The sequence below is a fragment of the Canis aureus genome, chromosome 13, assembly GCF_053574225.1.
Source record: "Canis aureus isolate CA01 chromosome 13, VMU_Caureus_v.1.0, whole genome shotgun sequence".
Lineage (NCBI taxonomy): Eukaryota > Metazoa > Chordata > Mammalia > Carnivora > Canidae > Canis > Canis aureus.
The window spans coordinates 9591820-9614898 of NC_135623.1; the positions used below are offsets into that span (position 1 = coordinate 9591820).

General features: G+C 50.4%; 2 protein-coding genes across 24 annotated transcripts in view; one reads left to right on the top strand and one right to left on the bottom strand.

Annotated features, from left to right (window-relative positions):
• The window catches only part of MYCL (MYCL proto-oncogene, bHLH transcription factor), a 102295-nt gene that overhangs the window by 42316 nt on the left and 36900 nt on the right, over nucleotides 1-23079 (top strand). For 9 of the 20 annotated variants that reach the window (XM_077844590.1, XM_077844595.1, XM_077844591.1 and 6 more), the window contains exons 2-3: nucleotides 19643-19919; nucleotides 20587-21666. The gene's annotated coding sequence lies outside the window, so the exon portion shown is untranslated. Of the gene's footprint in view, nucleotides 1-11389; nucleotides 11447-14789; nucleotides 15429-18523; nucleotides 18610-19642; nucleotides 19920-20560; nucleotides 21667-23079 lie in introns of those variants that run through there. The other 11 variants (XM_077844606.1, XM_077844617.1, XM_077844596.1 and 8 more) reach the window with 10 other exon arrangements.
• MFSD2A (MFSD2 lysolipid transporter A, lysophospholipid) lies at nucleotides 10493-23064 on the bottom strand. 4 transcript variants are annotated; one of them, XM_077844573.1, is made up of 14 exons: nucleotides 22894-23064; nucleotides 21374-21502; nucleotides 19733-19857; nucleotides 15075-15198; nucleotides 14864-14942; nucleotides 14396-14553; nucleotides 13878-13968; nucleotides 13638-13759; nucleotides 13336-13419; nucleotides 12834-12917; nucleotides 12624-12736; nucleotides 12040-12183; nucleotides 11768-11944; nucleotides 10493-10960 (listed from the first exon to the last, which is right to left on the bottom strand). In XM_077844573.1, the coding sequence occupies exons 1-14, from the start codon at nucleotides 22984-22986 to the stop codon at nucleotides 10897-10899; spliced, it is 1587 nt and encodes a 528-aa protein (XP_077700699.1). In that variant the 5' UTR covers nucleotides 22987-23064; the 3' UTR covers nucleotides 10493-10896. The 4 variants fall into 4 exon arrangements, with proteins under 4 accessions (XP_077700699.1, XP_077700697.1, XP_077700700.1 ...); XM_077844571.1 differs by having other exon boundaries at nucleotides 21374-21505; nucleotides 22894-23063; XM_077844574.1 differs by lacking the exon at nucleotides 22894-23064 and adding an exon at nucleotides 21935-21951 and having other exon boundaries at nucleotides 21374-21505.

The window sequence follows — 23079 nt, forward strand, 5'->3', positions numbered from 1 at the left end:
TAAGTGTCAGGGTCCTGGGATCCAGCTGCTAGTCAGGCTCCCCGCTCAGCAGGGAGTCTGCTTCTCCTCCCTCTGCCCCTCCCTCTACTCATGCTCATGTATGCAGTCTCTCTGTCTCTCTCTCAAATGAATAAATAAAATGTTTTTAAAAATGTATTTCTAGGGATCCCTGAGTGGCTCAGCGGTTTAGTGCCTACCTTCGGCCCAGGGTGTGGTCCCGGAGTCCCAGGATCGAGTCCCGAATCAGGCTCCCTGAGTGGAGCCTGCTTCTCCCACTGCCTGTGCCTCTGCCTCTCTCTCTGTGTGTCTCTTATGAATAAATAAATAAAATATTTTAAAAAATGTATTTCTATATACTGGCAAGATACAATTGGACAATTGTTACAAAATGATACCATGTATAACTGCATGGAAAATATCAAATACCTAGGGATAAATCTATTGAAAGATGCTTAAGACCTAGACACTGAAAACTACTAAATATTCTTTTTTTAAAAGATTTTATTTATTTATTCATGACAGACACACACACAGAGAGGCAGAGACACAGGCAGAAGAAGCAGGCTCCATGCAGGGAGCCCAATGCAGGACTGGATCCTGGGTCCCCAGGATCAGGCCCTGGACTGAAGGCAGCGTTAAACCCTGGGCCACCAGGGCTGCCCACTGCAAAACATTCTTGAGAAATTAAAGGTGACCTCAGTAAATAGATATTCCGTGTTCATGAATTGAAAGACTCAGTACTGTTAAGATGTCAATTTTTTCAAAATTGGACTATGGGTTCAATGCAATCCAATCAAAATTCCAACAAGCTGTGTGTGTGCATGTGTGTGTGTGTGCATGTAAGCTAATTCTAAGATTTACATGATAATCAAAGGATCTAGAGTATCCACAGTTCTTGATGAAGAAAGTTGGAGAACTTACATTATCAGATTTCAAGATTTACTATAAAGCTATAGTAATTAATTAATATAAGGCATTTTGGGATCAACCATAGACAAAGAGAGTATATATACTCTCTTTGATATATATCAGAAGTGTCACTCTAATTAAATAGGGGAAGAATGATCTTTTATTTTTTAGAATGATCTTTTAATAAACAATGCTGGAACAATTAGATTTTGTGGAGAGAAAAGAACTTGGGCCCTTGACTTAAAGCTTAACAAAAATTGGGCAGCCCTGGTGGTGCAGCGGTTTAGCGCCGCCTGCAGCCCGGGGTGTGATCCTGGAGACCCAGGATCGAGTCCCACATCCGGCTTCCTGCATGGAGCCTGCTTCTCCCTCTGCCTGTGTCTCTGCCTCTCTCTTCGCTCTCTCTGAATAAATAAATAAATAAATCTTATAAAAAAAAAAACAATTGGGGAATCCCTGGGTGGCTCAGCGGTTTGGCGCCTGCCTTTGGCCCAGGGCGCGATCCTGGAGTCCCGGGATCGAGTCCCGCATCAGGCTCCAGACATGGAGCCTGCTTCTCCCTCTGCCTGTGTCTCTGCCTCTCTCTCTCTCTCTCTCTCTCTCTCTCTGTGTCTATCATAAATAAATAAATCTTTAAAAAAAAAACTATAACAAAAATTAATTTTAGGTGGATCATAGACTGAAACATTAAAATTTCAACAAACTTCGAAATAAAAACATAGGAGAATTTCTTTTAAATTAAGGTAGATAAGGGGATCCCTGGGTGGCTCAGCGGTTTAGCCCCTGCCTTCGGCCCAGGGCGTGATCCTGCAGACCCGGGATCGAGTCCTGCATCAGGCTCCCTGAGTGGAGCCTGATTCTCCCTCTGCCTGTGTCTCTGCCTCTCTCTCTGTGTCTCTCATGAATAAATAAATAAAATCTTTAAAATAAATAAGTAAATAAATAAATAAATTAGGGTAGATAAGATTTCTTAATCGGACCACAAAATGCATGAAACCATTAAAAAACTCATAAGTTTTTCTTAATTAAAATTTTAAAATATCTGATCATCAAAAGCTTTCACTAAGAAAGCACTAGGAGGGGGATCCCTGTGTGGCTGCCTTTGGCTTGGGTTGTTATCCCGGGGTCCTGGGATCAAGTCCCACATCAGGCTCCTTGTGGGGAGCCTGCTTCTCCCTCTGCCTGTGTCTCTGCCTCTCTCTGTGTGTCTCTCATGAATAGATAAAATGTTAAGAAAAAAAAGAAAACAACTAGGAAAGGTATAGACTGACAAAGTATCCAGAACATACAAAGATCTCCCACAAACCAATACAAAAAAACCCCATTCAATTAAAAAATGAACAAAAGATATAAACAAGTATTTCACAAAAGAACACATTCAAGTGGCCAATAAATATATGAAAGAGTGCCTAAAATAGTATCTCATCTAAAATATGCAAACTAAAACCAGAATATAGTTAATATATTCAGCAGAATGACTTTTTAAAGTACTGTCATTATCAAGGATTGCTGAAGATGTGGAGTAATTGGAACTCTCACATGTTGCTATTTGGCAGTTTCAAATATAAACCTATACTGTGATCTACCAATTCTACATCCAGAATCCAGACATGTACCCGAGAAAGATTAGTTCAAATGGTGGTCAGAATACTTGTACAAGCAACTTTATTCATAACAGCCAACAATTGGGCAAAATCCAAATATACAAAAGGAGAATACAACAATTTGTGATATATTCATAAAATGGAATTTTACCAGCAATAGTCAAAATGAAAAAAAGGTAATACACAGAACAACCTAGATGAATCTCAAAAACATTGTGCTAAGACAAAGAATCCAGAAACAAAAGAATACATACTATATGATTCCCTTCATAAGAAGTTTAAGAATAAGCAAAACTAATCTATAATGATAGAAATAAAAATAGCAGTTACTTCTGAGGGATTGGATTTTGATTGAACAGGGCAGAGGGAACCTTCCAGGGAGATAGAAATGTTTTATATCTTGAACTGGGTAGAGGTTATATGAGTGTATGGGAAAATTGAGCAATACAATTAGAATTTGTCCATTTTCCTATATGAAATTATACTTTAATACAAAGCTTTAATTTAAGGAGTTTCTTTTTTAATTAGAAAAGCAAAATAGAAAAAAAAAGAAAAGCAAAATAGATACACACTTTTTACAGGAAATTAAATCAAATATAACTAGAATGAAACCAAGACTTGAATCCATTTCTGGGGACACGAGTCTATCTTCAACTCCCTTCAGGTCTAAGTTGGAATAGAGGGAGGGCATGTTTTGTGCAAATGACAAAGGGCAGATCCAGAATCTGTGGGGGCAAGCCACAGGGATATAGTTTCCATTGGAGATGAAGATCTTTTTTACAACTTACTCCAGAAATGAAACAGGCAGATTTGAAACAGTAAGCCAATGGTAATGTGTGAAAACAGAAGGCTGCCAGCGGGCCACAAGGCAGGGATATTGTAGAGGGCATCCAACAGGTGGGGGTTGGATTAGACAACCTAGGTCTCTTGTGGCCTCTGTTGCTGGGCCCCTTTAAGAAATAGCAGTGAGTGGAACAGCTCCTCCCACACACTGAATTGCCCCTACTGTTATTAGAGATGACCTAGCCTGTCTGCTGGCAGCCCTAGACCGCTGGGGAACTAGCTCTGGAGTCTGGGCCCTGTTGGAAATGGAAGGGCAGGCAAGGACACAGAGCAAGAATATTGGTTGTTAGGGCGCCTTGGTGGTGCAGTCAGTTAAGTGCCCAGCTCTTAGTTTCAGCTCAGGTCATGGTCTCAGGGTTGTGAGATTGAACACAACTGAGGATTCCATGCTCAGTGGGGTCTGTTCGAGATTCTTTTCTTTTCCCTCTCCCTTTGCCCTTCCTTCCACTTGCAAGCATGCTTTCTCTCTCTCTCTCAAATAAATTAAATCTTTTTTTTTTTTTTTTTAAGTGTTGGTCCTCAAGAAACTGACAATTTGGTGGGAAAACAAAAATAACTCTGAGCAGGCCTGCCCCAAAATATGCTACTTTGGCATACTGATTATTTTGAATTAAATTTATTTAAGAAACAGTCAGTGCAAAAAGGACACTCTGACCCTCCTTTGTACTCATAAGGGCAGGAAATAAATCTCTTATGTGAAAGATTACCAGGAAGTAAAGAGACATTCTTATCACCAGAGATGGGAATTCAGGGCCACAGCCTATATAAACACACCTTGTTACTTTTACTATTTTACTACCCAGCCCAAATTCTGTTTAGAATTCCTTACTAACTGAAGCTCCCAAACATAAGTTTTCTTTGTCCTGCCAATTCTTCACAGGTTTATGTTTCTTTGTCTAAAAAGTATAAAAGCTGCCTGCTTTGGTCAATTCTCTGAGATTCATATTTCTATGAGATCCCATAAGTATGAATTATATTTGTTTTTCTCCTGTTAATCTCTCATGTCAATTTAATTCTTAGACCAGCCAGAAGAACCCCAAAGGATAGAGTAAAATTCCCACCCCTTCTAATAAGTCCATCTTGCTTCTGCTTCTGGCTGGCTATGTGACCTTGTGCAACTTCTTTGCCATCTCTGAGCCTGGGGGCCAGGCTAGGCGATTCCCCTGCCATCCCCAGTATAGACCTCATTTGAGGCTACATGGGAGTCCTAAAGGGGAAGGTACTGGTGAGAGACTGCTGTGACTATAGTGGGAAACAAGAATCAGAGAGATTCTAGGTCTCATTCCCCATCTCTTAAACTACTGTTAAAGCAGATAGTCCTGCCCCCTCCCTGCTTCATTGGCCCTAGGTCACCTGCAGGACATTCCAGCCTCCCCCACAAGCCATCCAGCCCACTGTTAGATCACCCAGAGGTGGGTGCCCAGTCTACCCCCTCTAGGCCAGTTTCAGCAAGATCTCTGCCAGACAGAAGGCAATTTCATGGATGATGAGCAATCAGAGTTCATTCTGGGCTTGGCCTCTTTAGGGCTTGGGCCTCACCCCGGAAAGGGCCTTAGGCCACAGCAATCAGGGACTTCCTTGATTGCCCTGGAGATGTGAGGCACACTCAGCTCTGCCCAGCTGCCCTGAAGGAAAGGGGAAGGTCTGAATCTAATTCAAAACACCCAGACCTAAGCTTTCCCTCGCTCTCTGCCTCCTCTGGCATACTACTTCTTTCTTCCCCCCTCCCTGTCCTGCCTCCCTCCCTGGAGTTAAAAATAAATTTTAGCAAGTAGGAAAATTTGCAGATACAGAACCTTCAAATAGTGAAGATCAACTATATTTTTCCCCGGGGGAGATTGGAGGAAACTCTGACTCAGAAGAGTCGGGGAAGATTTGCAAAGAGATGTTACTTTGGCTATTCCTGTAATACAGAGAGGTCCAGACAGGGGGCTCATGACCACAAACTAATTCATGTGGTTTGACAAAGAATTATTTCTTTCCTATTCATTCATAGGTATTTTGTTGCTCTCGTAAATGTGGTCTTCTCTTTCACCATACCTTCTAACTCAGTACTGAACAATAGAACTTTCTGTAATGATCTACTTGTTCTATAACAACACTAATACAGTAGCCACTAATCAGATGTAGCTATTAAGGACTTAAAGTGTGACTAGTATGATTAAGAAAGAGAATTTTAAATTTTACATACTTTTAGCTATTTTATTTTTATTATTTTTAAAAGATTTTATTTATTTATTCATGAGAGACACAGAAAGAGAGAGAGGGGCAGAGACACAGGCAGAGGGAGAAGCAGGCTCCACACAGGGAGCCCGATGTGGGACTCAATCCTGGGTCTCCAGGATCACGCCCTGGGCCAAAGGCAGGAGCTAAACCGCTGAGCCACCCGGGCTGCCCCTTATTTCTTTTTCTTATCTAATTCCATCAGCTAATACCTCCAAATAAAGGTTATATAATGATATTGGAGAAAGTGTGTATTCTTGTTCTTGACTTAATGGAATTTCTAAGTGCTTTATATATGTAAAAATGATACCAACAGGTAACAAATGAATTGTTCTGTCCCTCTAGCTTGCTCCTCCTCCCCTGCTCCCTGTGCTACTGAGTTGAGGTACCAGTTTTCTAAGTTAGAAATCTCGGCATCATTTTCATTTCCGTCTCCTCCTCTCCCTTCCTTTTTTCTCTCCTTCTCCCTCCTTCCTTCTCTCTATTATCCAGGCCAGCCAGCTGTCAAATCCATATTCTTTCCATTTGCACTGCCACTTACCCATCTGGTACTTTTCATTGCCTAGAAACATTAAAAGAGAGGTGCCTGGGTGGCTCAGTCAGTTGAGTGTTAGACTCTTGATTTCAGCTCAGATCGTGATCTCAGGGTCACTGGATCAGGCTCCGTGGTCGGCAGGAAGTCTGCTTCTCTTCTCCCTCTCCCTCTGTCCCTCCCCTGCGTGCACACATGCACACACATGCACACACATGCATGTGTTCTCTTTCTCTCAAGAGAAAGAAAGAAAGGAAGAAAGGAAAAAAGGAAAAAAGAAAGAAAGAGAAAGAAAAAGAAAATGAAGGGAGGGAGGGAGGGTAGGAAGGTAGTAAGGAAGGAGAAAGAAAGAAATGTTTTGAGAGCACCCACTATGTTGGTCACCCTGTTTCCACTTTCACTTTCTTCAGTATTTTCTCCACAAAGCAGATGATATGGTCTTTCTAAACTCTTGATCTATCATATGGCTTCCCTACTTAAAACTTGTCAATTGGCTTTTTGGCTTTTCTCAAAATAAAACTCAAACTTTTACTGTGGGCTACTACAGGGCCCTGGATGGTTTAGTTCCTGTAGACCTCTCCAAACTCACCTCATACCACCTGCCCGCTCATTCGCTACACTTTGTTCCTTTCAATATTCCAAATACATGAAGCTCTTTCCTATCCTGGAGTCTTTGCACTAGCTGATTCCTCTATCTACATTATTTCCCCCCAAGCTCTTTGAATCTGCTAATTCTCCTCCTTTGTGATTCAAGTCAAAAGACATTTTTTTCAGAATATTATTTCCTGAGCACTCAATTTAAAATAGTTTCCACAGGGGTGCCTGGCTTAGTTGGTAGAGCATGTGACTCTGGATCTTGGGATTATAAATTCAAGCCCTATGTTGGGTACAGAGTTTGTTTGTTTATTTATTTATTTTAAAGATTTTATTTATTTATTCATGACAGACAGAGAGAGAGAGAGAGGCAGAGACACAGGCAGAGGGAGAAGCAGGCTCCACACAAGGAGTGGTTGAACGTCCCTGGGTGGCTCAGCGGTTGAGTGTGATCCCGGAGTCCTGGGATGGAGTCCCACATCGGGCTCCCTGCATGGAACCTGCTTCTCCCTCTGCTTGTGTCTCTGCCTCTCTCTCTGTGCCTCTCCTGAATAAATAAATACAATCTTTAAAAATAAATAAACGAAATAAAAATAAAATCTTTAGGGGCATCTGGGTAGCTCAGTCAGTTGAGTGTCTGCCTTCAACTCAGGTCATGATCCTGGAGTTCCAGGATGGAGCCCTTCTTCTCCCTCTGAGACTCCTCCCTTTCGTGCTCTCCCTCTCTCATTCTTCTCTCTCAAATAAATAAATAAATACAATCTTTAAAAAATGATAAATTAAAATCTTTTTAAAAAAATAGTCTCCACACCAATTCTCCACATTATCACCCTGCTTCTTTCATGGTGCTTATTACAATCCCAAACTATCTTATTTATTTGCCCATATATTTGTCGTTGGTCCTCACTGAGCATGTAAGTTCTATTTTATCCACCCCTCTATCCTCAGAGCCTAGGTAATACATGACATAGAGAAGGCCCAATACATGGGATCCCTGGGTGGCTCAGCGGTTTAGCACCTGCCTTTGGCCCAGGGCGCGATCCTGGAGACCCGGGATTGAATCCCACGTCGGGCTCCCCGTGCATGGAGCCTGCCTGCTTCTCCCTCTGCCTGTGTCTCTGCCTCTCTCTCTCTCTCTGATGTGACTATCATAGATAAATAAAAATTAAAAAAAAAAAAGGCCCAATACAAATAAATATTTGTTTCCCAAGTGGATAGCCAACCTCCTAGAGTCAATGTCAATGACAGGTCGGGAGTTCCTTCTTTGCAACGTTGAAAGGTATTGCTCCCTTCTTCCAGCAGGTGGAGCCAAAGCCACACCTGTTCTTTAGCAGGAGTCCCGGTGGAGGGTGCGATTGGCGGCTGGGGACAGCAGGTCAGATTCAAGAGGGAGGCGGGGTTTTTGTAGTAATGCTGGATTCAAGCATAGAGGAGGTCAGGATGGCACTTCTCCCAAAGGAGGAATAGGTATGAGCTGCCCAGAAGGCACATGGAGTCACCAGCAACCCAAGGAGTTTCTGGGATCCCAGGTTGTATTCCTACCCATCCCACCCCCTACCATATCTTCCCCCCAGAAATAGGCAGGGGATCTTTGAGGAGAACAATTTTCTGTGAGTATGAAACTGAAGAGAGGGTGTTCCATTACAAATCCCCATTGTACAGTTGGGGGAAACTGAGGAGAGAGAAGCTTCATGGTGGGTCAGTGCCAGTTGGGAGTGGCTCACAAAGCCTTCTTGTTCTAGCTCATGTTTAAAAACTCCGCAGCATGAGCCCCACCCTATCCCAGCCCACTGTGCCTGGGCTCAGTATAGGAAACTACAGTGGAGGAAGCATGGCCTCTCAAGAGCTATCCCCAAAGAACACAGGGGCAGGAATGGCTTTAGAGAGGCATTCTGGAAACAAGGCACATTGGAGCAGTGTCTGCCAGATGGACCAGGGGCCAGAGGTATATTCCAGGGCTGGGCAGGTGACCTGTGGGAATAGGGAGATTGGCAGGGGTCTGAGACTTCCTCCTGAAGGTAATGGGGACTCATCGAAGGGTTTCTAAATAGGGCTACTTTGGTTATCTTGGAGAGTTTGCAGAGGAATGTCAGGAGATCAAATCAGAGATAGAGACCAGCAAGGATGCTGGTATGATCATCCGGTGAGAGACCTAGTAAGTGACTATAGGGATGGGAAAGAAGCAAGACTGAGTGGCTTAGGAAATTTAAAATTTTTATTTTTTAAAGACAGGATTGCATGGTTATTGGAGTAGAGGGAGGGGGAGGTAGGAGTGGGCCTCTGCAAACATTATCTGAGCTCCTGAGTATTCCAGCTACAAAGGCCAGCCCAGAGCCCAGGGCTCCTGCCCAGCCCAGGCAGCCTGACCCTGAGATGGCAGCTGTAAAGGCAACAGAACCTGGCTTGGTGGTGACAGACTACTGGTTCACATAATGGCCTAAAGTAGTGGGTAAGACCACCAGTCCTGTAGCCAGACAGCTCAGGTTCAAACATCAGCTCCTCCACTTACTGCCTGATGACCTTGGACAAGTTCCTTTTCTGTGCCTCAGTTTCTTTATCTGTGAAACAGGGATGATGATGTACTTACCTCATAGGGGAATTATGCCTAAACCGTGCCTGTTGGTGACACTTGATAAATTTATGAAAATACTTTGGTAGAACTTTAGAGCGAAAATGGAGCCCTATACCCAGAGTAAAAACCACGCCTGAATAGTCTATGCACTTCTCTTCTCTGCCCTCCATTTATCCAGCTGTAAAATAGGGAAGTTGGACCCATAGCCCCTGATCCTGCCAGCTTCGCTTTCCCAATATTTGGAGCTTGGCCTAAGTGTGTGAGACCCAGTAATGTGCCGGGGCAAGCTCCTACCAGCTTGTGAGAGCCAACTGTCAAATTTTCAGGAATTTGGCCCGAGTACAACCACTGGTAACTTGAAATTGGCTATAGTGGAAGCAATTACACCATGCAGATGGACAAGTGCTATACACAAAGGTCTTCCCCAGCAACCTCCTCCCCACCAGCGGTGGGTTTTCACCAGCACACCAGTGGCAAGACTCCCTCCTCAGCCCACACCCACCCACCCAGCCAGGTACATTCTCAGCTTCCAACACCATCATTAACAGCTGTGGGCAAAGAATCACAGGTCTCTAGGACCTCACCCAGCCCCAGTCACATAGAGGATGTGCCAGCTCCACACGCTCGAGCATGCACGGGCCAGGAAACAGCACGCAGGCCTGGGCAGAGCGGCCGTCTGCCAGTCAGTGGGTCACTCAGATTCAGGGGAGCAGAAGGGTGGAGTGTCACAGACCTGGGGTGGGGATTCCAGTTCGGCAGCTCTTAGCCGTGCGACCTTAGCCAGGTCCCCCTCTACACTGGAGCTCGGTTTCCTCAACTTTAAAGTGGAATAGTCCTGGGGCGCCTGGGGTGGAGGGGAGGGGCTCAGTGGGTTGATCACCCAACTCATGATCTCAGCTCAGGTCTTGATCTCAGGGTCATGAGTTCAAGCCCTGTGCTAGGTGTGGAGCCTCCTTAAAAAAATAAGAAGAATTAAAAAAAAAAAAAATGTGGAGTAGTCCTGACAGACCAAGACGGTTTCAATGATTAAATTTGAACACTAGCAGAGGGAACTATAAAGCCTCCGCACTGTGCCTGATACAGATAGGTGTTTAGTAAATGTTAGCTGATGCTCTTATCACGCCTCCAGACACACTCTTGCTCCCCAGGGCACCTGCCGCTTACTTTCCTGTCTTGGCACACAGGGTTCTCAGGGCAAAGACAGAAGCAAGCACCTCTGGTTTTCAGCTTTTATGAAAATTAATAACATTAATAGCTCACAGACACATACATACACACACATTGCTATGTACATGGTCATTAAGTTATTAATTAGTCTCTGTATAAAACGTTTCTACATTAGTGTTCTGGGCTAGGCCCCATCAGTCCTTGGCATATTCACAGTAGCAGCCCCTGGGCTTGGCCCCGTGGGCAGGCAGACATGAGGCAGGTGGCTGTATGAACAGCCCTCCCCATGGTAGGCACAGGAGGTATCCTGGGCCACTTACTCTCGAGTCTTTTGGCTCCCTTTCTGGCACCTGGAGACCCGCTAATCAGCAAACAGGCAAGCAGGCCCTGATTTCTCCTGTGGTCTGGTACCCAGGCCCTGTGGGTGGTGGCTTCGGGCAACACAGCAGGCCCTAGAGGATGCTGGCCAGCTCTGTAGAGTCTGTGTCAGAGCAGCCGGAGCTGCTGGCCTCTTCCCTGCAAGAACCAGAGGAGATGGGTTGGAAAAAGCATCCTTACCCCTCCCCTGTCCCCTGCTGCCTTGTTCCTCACAGGACCCTGGCCCAACAGTCTTAGCCGGCTGTCAGGGGAGTCTAACCTATAGGATGTATTCAGTTTGCTCACTCCCTCTCTCAACTCAGAAACTGCCAGTTGGTTTGTCTGCACCACAAGCCCCAAGACTATGCTTTGGCCTGGGCTGGCTGATGGTCTGGCATGATTCACTTCACCATGCCTCCCGGTCTCCAGAAAGGCAGACTCAGGCCACACCTGAGGTCCTGCATGCCAAGAGAGCTGTGAAGAATACAAGCTCTGGAGTGACAATGCCAGGGCTCAAAGCCCAATTCTCCTCCCTATCAGCTGGGCCAGTCACTCTTCTGGGCTAAGGCTCGATTTCTTTATCTGCAGAGTGGGAATCGTAGGACCCTCCTGACACCTCGGGTTGTGGAAGGACTGTAAGAGAACGTGAGTGCACATTCCCCAAAATGTAAATTCCGTGAGGGCAGGGATTCTGTTGGTCTCACTGGAGCAGTGCCTGGCACATAGTAGGTTTCCAGTAGTGTTTGTTGAATGAATAAATGTAAGACCACCCAGCACACTGCCTGGCATGCAGCTGAGTATCCGAGAGAGGTCAGCTGCCATTACCATGGATCAGCAGTGGGCAGGGGAGTGAGGAGGGGCCCTCGAGGGAAGGTGTGCAGGAGGTAAGCCAGGACTTGGCCCCAAGAGGCAGTAGTGGAGGGCTTAGGCTGGACGAAGCCCCCTCCTCTGTCTCCCCGCTCTCACCTCAGAGCCTGCAGGGCCTTCTTGTTCTGCCGCCGCTTCTCCTCGTCAATGGGGTACAGCTTGAAGAGCAGCAGGCCTAGCAGGATGAGGACTATGGGAGCTATGGTCACCAGCAACTTCAGGGTGAACTTGACACGTGCCGGCTGTGAGCAGCCACGGGTCTGGTACCCGGCGAAGCTGTGGGACCCAGTGGTCAGGGGAGTGGTGAGGGCAGGACACCCAGGGCTCGCCCCGCCCCGCGCTGCCCCAGGAACCCCCCCCCCCCAACTCACTCAAGACTCAGGGTGGAGATGCCCAGTGAGACTCCGGAAGCAAACTTGGTGAAAAAGACATAGAAGGAGAAGAAGATGGGCTCAGTGCCGTGAGACTGGGGCTGCTTCAAGTGGAAGTCGTCAATGACATCAGGCAGCATGGACCTGCAGAGTGGTGGCAGCCATGAGGACCCCCCACCCCCACCCCGGGGCCCCCACTAGCCCGTGTGGCATCTCTGTGTCAGTTAGAAGAGGTAGCCCTCTGGGACTCTGTAGCCCCAGGGTGCACAGCTCTGTGAAGACATGGCAACTTCATGGTAATAAGAAGGCCGCTTCCTCCAAGGTAGAGCCCCACTCTAGGTTTGCAGCTTGGTGAACAGAGCACAGACCAGACTTAAGCCCCCCATGTCACACCTTGATTAATCAGGTCTTTTTGCACAGTTCACAACCTGTAGAACTGTATAGGAAAGACCTATCCTGCCCCCTACACGGACCCACAGAATGGTCTGCAGGAGAAGCCTGTGCAGAATTCCCTGCAAGGAGCTTCAGAAGTAGGGAGGAGGCAGGGGGCTGGGGAACATAGCCAGGTGGGCCTGTATACTCACCAGGGTAGTAAGAAGGCCGCTGCTACACTGATGCCAGCTGCCACAGCTACCACATAGGTGACAATCAGGTTACTCTCCATGAAGGCCACCAAGATGAGAAATGGCACTGCTGACTAGTGGAAGGGGTGGGTACGGGAGATGAGTCAGCCTGGAGACGCCCACCAGCGACACGCAACCCAGCCGGGGCCGTACCCCTTCAGCCCCACTCACTGAGATCCCAACGTATACAGCCGTCTTCTTGCCAAATCGGGTTAGAAACCACTGCCAGATGGGAATGGTGAATGTGGCCGAGAGCTGTGGATACACAGTGGGGTGAGGGAACGGGATTAGTCATGAACCCCTGCTGCCCTTCCCAGGCACTCAAAGATACCCCTAGCCTTGCCTGAGAGCCGCCAGATGACACCATCTAGGCAGTGTCACCTTTGATGGCTCCCCAGGGGAGCTGAGAGCTAGTTCCAGTCGCTTCTCCTACTTTCTCTGAGCACGACCGAGCACAAAATCTCTAAGTTCCTGGCCTCCATGCCTTAGCTTTTGCTATGTTTCCTACTGGAATATCTTTCAGTCTTGCCTAAGCAATTGGAGGTCAGATCCAACCAGTGATTCTGAGACTCCTCCCTCCTCACCGTAGCCAGTCTGGGAAACATCCTCTGACTATCCAAAGAACCATCTGGAAGCCCAGGCTGCCTACCCACCCTCAGGGTCCCACACACACCATGATGGCCAGGAGCAGATTCTGGAATTCATTTCGGAAGCCCAAGGTGTAGGTGCAAAACAAGGCGAAGTTCCCCTCCACCAGCTGGGAGACGGGCAGGGTAGGGGGGAAGGAAATGCAAGGAAAGAGGTGATGTCAGTGCCCATGTTTCCCCATGCTCCTGGGACCTCTGCTCACCCCAACCCCGTTCCATCTGTCCCTCAGGCGTTGTCACATCCCGAGTCCATGTTTTAGCCCACCCCTCTTGTACCCGCCCTACTCTCAGGCGGAGCATGTCGGAGCCCCCCCCCCCCCCCACTCACCATAAAAGCCAGGGAGGTGAAGAGGAAGCCAGCAATAAGCTTGACGTATGGGCCATGGCTCATGACCAGCCGCAGGCCCCGAAAAAAGGACATCGGCTCAGCCTGCTGAGTCTCATAGGGTTCTAGAGGCCAGAGGGGACAGTGAGGAAGGAGCAGAGGCCCCTCTCAAAGCCTGAGGCCCAGGCAGAGGGAAAAGGCATGCGGTGCTAGGGCCTACACCGCTCCCCAGGGGCCCCTCACCTCTCTGCTCCCGCACACCCAGGGTTAGGATGACAGCACAGATGACATAGATGGAGGCAATGACCCCTGCTGCCAGCAGGTATGCGTTTTGCTACAAAGAGGATAAAGGTGACAGACAGTCAGCGTGATCTCATCCCAGCTCTCGGCAGTTCCACAGGCCAGTCCCTTCTCTGGAGCCTCACTGTCTCCACCCATGAAACGGGAGAATCATCCTGGGCCGGCTGCTGTTCTGACAGCAAAGTCCGGAGGAACAGAATGTTAAGAAGCCAGGCTGTGGAGTGTGAGAGGCCACCACTCAAATTCCCCCAAATCTGGGTTCTGTAAATAACTAGTTTTATGACCCTGGCCAAATTATTTAGACTTTCTATGCTACAGGTTCCTCATCTGGAAAGTGGGCGTATTAATAGTTTGTAGATCAACGGCCCAACATTAAATAAACATTTACAAGGTTGAGGATGATGACAAACCACCCCTCTGTGCCTCATCTCCCCAAATCCCCGCACAACCAAGGGCCTCACCGTTTCTTTGAGTGATGTGGTGCTCTGTGTGTGATTGGCACCTTCCATGGCCAGTGCAGAGTCACTGGGGTCCTGGAGGCAAGGCGTGTCTGCTTGGCCCACGATTTGCCCCTGGATCGCTGTGCCCAACACTGTGCCCAGCACCTCCACAGTCATCCCTGAACAGTAAAGAGGTCCTTTGGAGGGGCTTCGTGGCTTGTAGGCCTCCAGGGAGGAAGGTCAGGTGGACAGATACCCAGGTGTGGCCCCCGGTGATGGGAGCCACTCCAGGAGGGTAGGTACATGGTGGGGCACCCAGCACCTTGGCCTGACCTCTGGCATCCCTGCGCCTCCCTGTTCTCACCAGAGTGATAAAGGGATCAAGTTATATTTGAGATGGCTTCAAACCCACTCCCAGCAAGGGAAGAAATGTGGCACGAAGGTCAGGGTCCCTGGCGGAGGGGCCAGCGGGACTGGAGGGAGACTTACGATATGCAGTAGCGGAATCCCGCTCACTCTGCTCTGTGCTGATGAACATCGTGAGAGCTGAGTAGGGAACGTGGAAACACTGGCATGGAAGAGAGGCCGTCAGCCAGTCAGATGATGGACAAGCCCATGTGGCTTCCTGCACCAACCCTACAGGCCCTGGGACCACCCTCATGCCTCCCCACTGGCACCCAGGGGAGGGGCCCACACTCACCGTGACCAGCGTTTCAAACAGGCAGTAGAAAAGCAGGTACCACAGGGCCTGGCCCCGTGGGAAATCAGGCACGAACCAGATGAGGAAGTAAGCAATGATGGCCAGGGGTGTGGAGAAGATGATCCTGGGGAAAGGGAGGGTCTGAGTGGGGGCTGGAGGCCAAACCCCAGGATCTGGGGTTAGCCTGGACTGCTCTGTATTCCCACAGGGTGCCTGCCGAGGAAGGAGATTCCTCCCCCCACCCTCCACTCCAATACACCCACCCCAGGGTCTCTGGGTGGAGGCTGATGGCCAAGCCTGGAGCCCAGACAGCAACAGGGCCCCTGGACCGAAATCCTGAGCATGGAGCATGAGGTCAGACACTGAGTCTTGCCTACGTCTGCCTCCATGGAGAGGGCTCCATGGGCGGGAGCTTCCTATGGGCTGGGGGACTGGAGGATGACAGCTAAACCTCAGGTGGCAGGGCAGGGAGGCAGGAAGCAGGAGCAACCCTAACACTGGTATTCTTATATGTGTGTGTGCGCGCACGCGTGCGCACACACACACACACACACACACACATACCGTGGCACACACATGGGTAGCAGAGGCCAACTCCAGGTGAAGGACCAGGCCTAATGAAATCACATAAGGGAGGGGGAATGTCTGCCTTCCCACTGGTGCATCTCACACCATTGCAAATGTGGTTAGACATCAGGATGGACTGACTTCAGGTCATCAGCATAGAAAGGCAGCAGAGAGTAGTGGCTAAAAGAAAGGCCTTCGGAGCCATAGTTCAGGAATCCAATTCTGGCTCTACCAATAACTATAGATAACTTGGTCTTGAGCAAGTTATTTAACTTCTCTGAGGCTCATTTTCTCATCTGTAAATAGAGAATAGTAGGGGGACACCTGGGTGGCTCCGTGGTTGAGCGTCTGCCTTTGGCTCAGGGCTTGGTCCCAGTGTCCTGGGATCAAGTCCTGCATCAGGCTTCCCTCAGGGAGCCTGTTTCTCCTTCTGCCCTTGTCTCTGCCTCTCTCTGTGTGTCTCTCATGAATAAATAAATACAACTTAAAAAGGGGGGGGTAATAGTAGGGGTGCCTGGGTGGCTCAGTCGCCTAGGTATCTGTCTTCAGCTCAGGTCATGATCGGTCCTGGGATCAAGCCCTACATTGGGCTCCCTGCTCAATGGGGAGCCGGCTTCTCCCTCTGTGCTCTCCCTCTCCCTTTCTCTTTCTCCCAAATAAATAAATAAGATTCTTAAAACAGAGTGAGAGAATAGTAATAGCACCTAATTATATTCAATATGTACTCAAGAAATATTCAAGTGCTGGCTATGTGCTAAGCACTATTCTTAACGATATTCTTATGACTCAGGATGGATCAGTGAATGAAACAGAAGTTATCGCTCCAGTGGAACTCATATTCTAGTTGGCAAATGAAAAATAGACATAACTAAAAAGTTATCTATAAATGGTTCAGCCTTAAAAAGGAATGAAAGGCTGACACATTTTACAACACAGATGAACCTTGAGGCATTACGCTAAGTGAAATAAGCCAGTCATGGAGGGACCAGTATTACATGATCCCACCTACAGGATACCTACATCAGTTGAATTCAGAAACCGAGAGTAGAATGGTGGTTTCCAGGCACTGTGCGGAAGGAGGTGTGGGGAGGTATTTTTTCCGGGTACAGAGTTTCAGTTTGGGAAGATGAAGAAGGTGTGGAGATGGATGGTGGTGATGGCTGCACAACAATGAGAATATACTCAATGACTCTAAATAGTAAGTTAAAAATGATCGGGGCGCCTGGGTGGCTCAGTCGGTTAAGTGTCTGCCTTTGGCTCAGGTCACGATCTCTGTCCATACTGGGATGAAGCCCTGCGTTGGTCTCCCTCTCTCTCTACCTCTCACTTGCCTCACTCGTACTCTCTCTCACACACACACATAAATAAAAATAAAATCTTAAAAAAAAAATGGTTACAAAAAATGGCAGGGTGCCTGGGTGGCTTAGTTGGTTAAGTGGCCGATTCTTGATTTCGGTTCAGGTCATGATCTTAGGATCCTGGGATGGAGCCCCTGCAACGGGCTCTGTGCTCAGCCTCTCCCTCTGTCCCTCCCCCGCACTCTCTCTCAAATAAACAAATGCATCTTTTTAAAAAAAATGGTTGAAATGGCAAAATTTATGTTATGTATATTTTACCACAATTTTTTTTTAAAGTTCTTTAACACATTAGAAGGTGATTAAGGGCTACAAAGAAAAGAAAGCAGGCTCAAGGGGATTAGGAGTATGAGGCTACAATTGATAACAGGGTAGACGGGGGAGCTCTCGCTGAGGAGCCGACATCTGTGCCAAGACTTGACTGAGAGGAGACAGTTGGCCTTGCAGTTGTCTGAGGCCGAAGTGTGCCGCGCAAGAAGAGTCAGCACAGAGGTGCTCAGGCAGGTCTGAGGAGTAGCAGGGAGGCCACTGGGGCTGGAGTGGAGTGAGCATAGGAGATGGGATTAGGGCCCGGGGTTGGAGGACACAGGGTACCCGGTCATGGAAGGCCTTACCAGCCGCTGGAAGGACTCTGGTTCTATTTCCTAGAGTGGAAGTACTTTTGAGTTGATATTAAAGTGTAGAACAGTGCTTGGGACACAGTAAGTACTTGCTGTGATGATCGCGCCAGGAAAGCTCAGCAGGAGAGCACAGGTCCACAGCCAGGGAATCAGACCTCAGGCCCAGCCCTGCGCCATCCCCACTTGCCTGCCCACGGGAGCCTGGGGACACCCTGCCTCTCGCCAGGTGGCTTTGGGAACTCCAGGGAAAGTGTCTGTCAAAGTCTTCCTGGTCTGAAGCGTAGATTTAAATGCTCGCTGGGGGCAGAGGCTGCTCTGAGGCCTGGAAGGAAAGCGGGCCATGGGGGCTGATAAACCCTGAGAGGCCCAGCCTCTTCCTATGCTCAAAGAAGGTGCCGGGTCCCAGGCCTGAGGGACCTAGGCCCTTATTGTGGCATGAGCAGGCAGGAGGCCCCACACCCTACACAGCAGCCCCTCCATCCACGGGAGACCCAGCGTGCACTCAGACACCGGGGTGGAGGTACCAGTCAGGAGGTACCAGTGGGACTTACCACCCAGACAGGTGAGGACATGCACACAGACATTGTTGCAAAGTCCAAAACTAGCCTGGAGGGCCCCCAGCAGCTGCACCAAGCTGGCTGCCACACCTGCCTAGCGTGAGGCCCTCAGACCCTACTTTCCACAGCGAGGGCCTCCTCCGCTCTCCCTCCCCGCCCTCCTCCTCCCTCTTGACTCCACGTGTCTCCTCAGAGAACAAGGGCTCCTTCCGTCAGCCTTCGTCACTCCTTCTCTCCTCTGGGCTGAGAAACTGAATGTGACTGGAAGTAACCCAGCGGCTGCCGCCACCGCAAGGGGCTGTCTAGGGTAGCCGCCTCCCATTGGCTGGGCCTCATGAGGAGATGTGGCAGCCTGGCCCCACCTCCCACCGGCTGCCAGGGCCTCAGGCCCTGGCCAGAGACTTGCCGCTGGCTCCTACCTGGGCAGCCTGGCCAGGTAAGGCAGGCTTCCCTGCCTTCCTGTCACCACACCCCCCCATGCCCCGCCTGCCACCTTCCCACTGCCCCCCCCTGCAGTGAAGCCTGGATCAAAGGCCCCACTTTGGGCCTTAGCCAGAAGCTGGCGGGATTGTGGTGGGAGGGGGGCCTCGTGGGAAAGGAAGTTGTGGGGGTAGAGGGGGGCTGTGGGAAGAGCTTTGAAGGCCGGAGACCAGGTATGGGCACCCCTGGGGCAGGAAGGCGCCCACTTGAGCCTGGATGGGCTGGAGATGAAAGGGGCATGTCCACCCCCTCCCCCCAGCAGGCAGGATGTCCTGGAGGGAACCAGAGCTCCAGCCTGTCAGCCTGCCCCTGTGTCTCCCTCGGCTGTCTCTTCTGTGGTGCGACCTCCCCCCACCTTGCCCTATAGCCTGAGGCTGCAGAGGGAGCGTAGGCTCCGCATCAAGGGAAAGGGTAGTTTACATCATCCGATGGGCCAGAGGTTATGGTCTGCTGTCCCATTCTGGGCATTGCCCTCCGCCCCTGCCCTACCGGGAGCCACTCTGAAACAGCGTCCGATTACATACTACTTACTACATGCCAAGCACTGTTCTAAGTCCTTTACGTGTCAAAAAAAAAAAATGTAATCCTCACCTTAAACCCATGTGATAGGCATAATTATTAGCTCCATTTCGCAGATGAAGAAACTTGAGGCTCAGAGATGTTAAGTGACTTGCCCAAGGCTGCACAGCTGCGGCTGGTGAGACTGAGGCAGGCTGGCTGCAGAGGGCAACCCCTCCACCACTATGCAGCACTGTCTCTGCCACCATGGGAAATGACTGAATGGGAGAAGTTAGAATGCCAGCTTCACCGAAGGGAACGGACCTTGGGGAGCAATGGGGCCTGGTGGAGGGGAGGCTGCTCGGGTGAGTGGTTTGGCCAGCCTGGGAATGAATTGGCAGGGCATCCCAGTGCCCGGGCCTGGGGCAACTGAGGCCTCAGCCAGGGTTTCAACACTGGTTTTTGCATCATTTCTTCTCCTCACCCCCCAGTCTGTGACAAGCCAGATGGAAGAATCGAGAATTAGTAGACGTGCTGGAAGCCCTGCCTTCTGCCACCTGGAAGGCATCTCTTCTACTCACCAGGGCATGAGGCGGCCCAGGCGGGTCCAGGAAGATTTGCTAATGCAGAAGCCCACCAGGGGGTCTGTGAAGGCATCCCACGCTCGGCCCACAAATAGGATGATGGAGGCAAAGAAAGGTTCCACCTGGAATGGGGAACAGGTACAAGATGACCCCTTCATCCTTCTACTCATCTCAACCCTCAAAGGTAGGCAAAAGCAGGGGGGCCCCCTCCCCGTCTCAGCCAGGCCCTTGGGCCTCTGCGCTGCTCTCACCCAGGCCTTAAGCATCCTCACTTGCCTGTTAATAGCGATAATAACAGTTCTCTGATAGCAGTCAGTAGCACTGTGTGCCTCAGAAGTTTTCCCAGATCTGCTCCCATATGTCCTCCCTTCCACTGCCCTTGAAAACACTCCCACCAATTCGAATGAATCCAGAATCCTTTCCATGCTTCGCTCTCACAGCCCCAAGCTCCAGCCACCTGCTGTCAGAATGGGCATATGCTGGGTGACCACAGTGGGCCTCAATTTCCCCATCTGTACAATGGGAGTTAGGATCTCTAGCTTATAGGACTGGAGTTCAAATCCCTGTCTTACGGGTTAAGGTCTGTCTTGGCTGTGCAAAGAGGAATCTTTAGATGCTTTTAAAAAGTGGCCGGTCACTATCCACTCAAACTTTTAGGCCCAAAGAGACAGCTTCTCCAAAGGAGAACACTCTTCCTTATATCCATCACAGCTCTTACTGCTTTTGCCCCAGGAAGTCAGGAAGCTAGCGGCCTCCCCACACCGTAGCTTCCCCATCTGACTTTCCCTACCCTCCCACTCCTGACAACAGCTCTACACTTTGCAGCTTCCTCGTGTTTGTACCCCACTTAGGACCCCAGCCCGTGGGATCTGCTCAAAAACAAGCTGCTTGAATGAGGCTACTTGCCCTTGCTGCGGCTCAGCGGTCCCCACCTGGAAATGGATACAACTAAGGTGCTTTGCTTGCAGAGTCAGATGCTACACAGAAAAGCCAGCCAGTGCGGTGTGCGGCCCTAAGATCCACCGCTGGGGAGCTTCCCTCTCTCCCATCCAAGCAAGATGAATTCTCAGGATGCTATACTCCTGGCCAAAGCTTCTCAAAACACAGAGGAGCCCTGCTTCACCCTAAGTACCTCTCCCAGTCAAAGACCCTGTGTACTGTGCACCTTGCCTGAGCCCAGCCCTGGGGGGCCCCTCTGCCCCCTGCTATGCTTCTGCTTCTTAGGTGAAGGTGAGTTAAGCCTGGTGACATCTAGCAACCCCTGAGTTGGGCCATCTGACTGTTGTCCAAATGGAGACATGGTGTACCATGGTGTACCAGTCTCTTCTTAGAACAGTGTCACCAGCAGGCTCCATTCTCCCTCACGCCACCACCTACCCCTCCAGGCTCTGTTGCTCCTGCCAGGCAAGGAGAAGTTGCCTGACCTCACCACCTAAGATTCCTGGGGCAGACAGATTTCTCTGCTGGATACTTTCCAAAGCCTTCTTATTTCTCACCCACTGCTGACTCTGAGAGGCAGCAAAGTAAGGGTTCCAGTCCCATTTCACAGATGAGGAAAACTGAATGAACCTACCCCAAGTCCCTAGTCCTTCCCACCTCAGGATGGTGGAGGAGCCCTGGCAGGCTCAGCCAACTTACCTGAGCCACATCCAACAGGTAGATCTGCAGGAAGAACCCCAGGGCACAGCCCGTCACCTGGTAGGGGGCTCCTCCAACTGCATAGCAAAGCTTGTTACAAATGGACAACTGTTGTTTCTTCTTCGGTTCCTTCTGGGAAGAAGAGGAAAGGATGAAAAAAGACCCAAGATCCTGGCTTCCAACCTAGAATGTTCTAAAGGCAGGACCATCCCTCCAGCCAACTCTGCCAGGAGGAACAAGACTGCCTTGCCCTGTTCCCACCCAGAGATCTCACTTCCCACAAGAAAAGAAAGGTATTCTCTGTCTTAGGAAACTTCCATACTGAGGAAGTTGCCCCTAAGCCACCCCACTCCCAGATTCTGAGTTAATTTAGCAGCCCGCCATCCCTAAAAGACTCCCCCAGGGTCTCAGCCATGCTCCTGTCAAGTTGCAGGGGGGAGCATGCGCCAGCAGTGGACTCGTCCCCACCCAGCACCAACCGCCACAACCTGAAAATCCTCTTGCCAAGAGCCGCCTAAGCCCAGCCCTTGCTCCCGCCCTAGTTCAGAGGCCGAGACCCACCTGCCTACTGGGTGAGGACTCTAGAGAGCTGTAGGGGCCCAGCCCAGCTGGCTGCGGGCACAGCTGTTCCTTCATCTGTCCCTGAGCCACCGTGGCCCCTGTAGACAGCCAGAGCTTCAGGCAAACCCAGGAGCTGTCCTACCCTCCCTCTTGCTGTCTGTCCCCCATCTCCAGCTCCTAGGGAACCTTGGAGAGGGGAGGAGCGGCCTCTGGGTGCCGGTCCCTATCTGGGTGGGGCACTAGGAAGACTGAGGTTGCCCAGGGAAAGTGGAGATTACTCAGATGAGGTAGGAGCCTAACTGCTCACCCTGGCTCTTTGCAAGGATCAGTTAATAAAACCAAAAGGAAAAGGCAGTTCTCTCCTGCCTGAGACCCACACCCCCTGGAGCCGCCAGGCTTCGTGTGGTCCTTCATGAGTTCCAAGGGAGCTGGGGACGGGGTCTAAGGTCAGGAGGCACAAAGTACCCGCGCAAGCGCCAACACCCACACTCCCACCTCGGAACGCCTCGGAAGTGGCTCCGGTTCTTATGAATGAACTTGAGCGGCGCTCACGGCTCACCGCAGAGCCGAGCCGCGAGCGTGGGCCTGTGGGGGTGGGGAGCAGGGGCTGCGAGTTGGGGAACTAACGGGATTTCCCCGGGGCTCGGAGGTCTTTCTGGCTTCCAGGGCAGCAAACCTAAGCCACTCATCACGGAAGAACGCAAAAACGATTCAAAGAGCCAGACACCACGTGAAGCTTCTGGCTGGGCCGCCCGGCGGAGGGGCGGGGTAGGGGTGCGCAAAAGGGGGCGCGGGGCCCCCAAACCTCCATCAGCATCAGCCCCCGTCCCCAGGACACCGCCCCCCACCCCGCCCTCCCCGGGCGTCCCGGAACCGAGCCTGTACCCCAGACGTCCCCGCCTCGGCTCGCCCTCACCCCCAGCCCTCCGCCCGGGGCCGGGGGGGCCGGGGGGGCTCACCTTGACCTGCGCCGGCCGTTCGGCGGCTGGGAGGATGCCGGTGGGCAGCAGCCCCGCCGCGGAGCCGCTCTCGGCGCCCTCTCCCTTGGCCATGACCCGCGGGCCCCGCCGCCCGGGACCGGGACCGGGACCGGGACGCCGGGTCGCTCCTCCGCTCCGCCGGCCTCCGCGCCGCCCGGGCTCCCG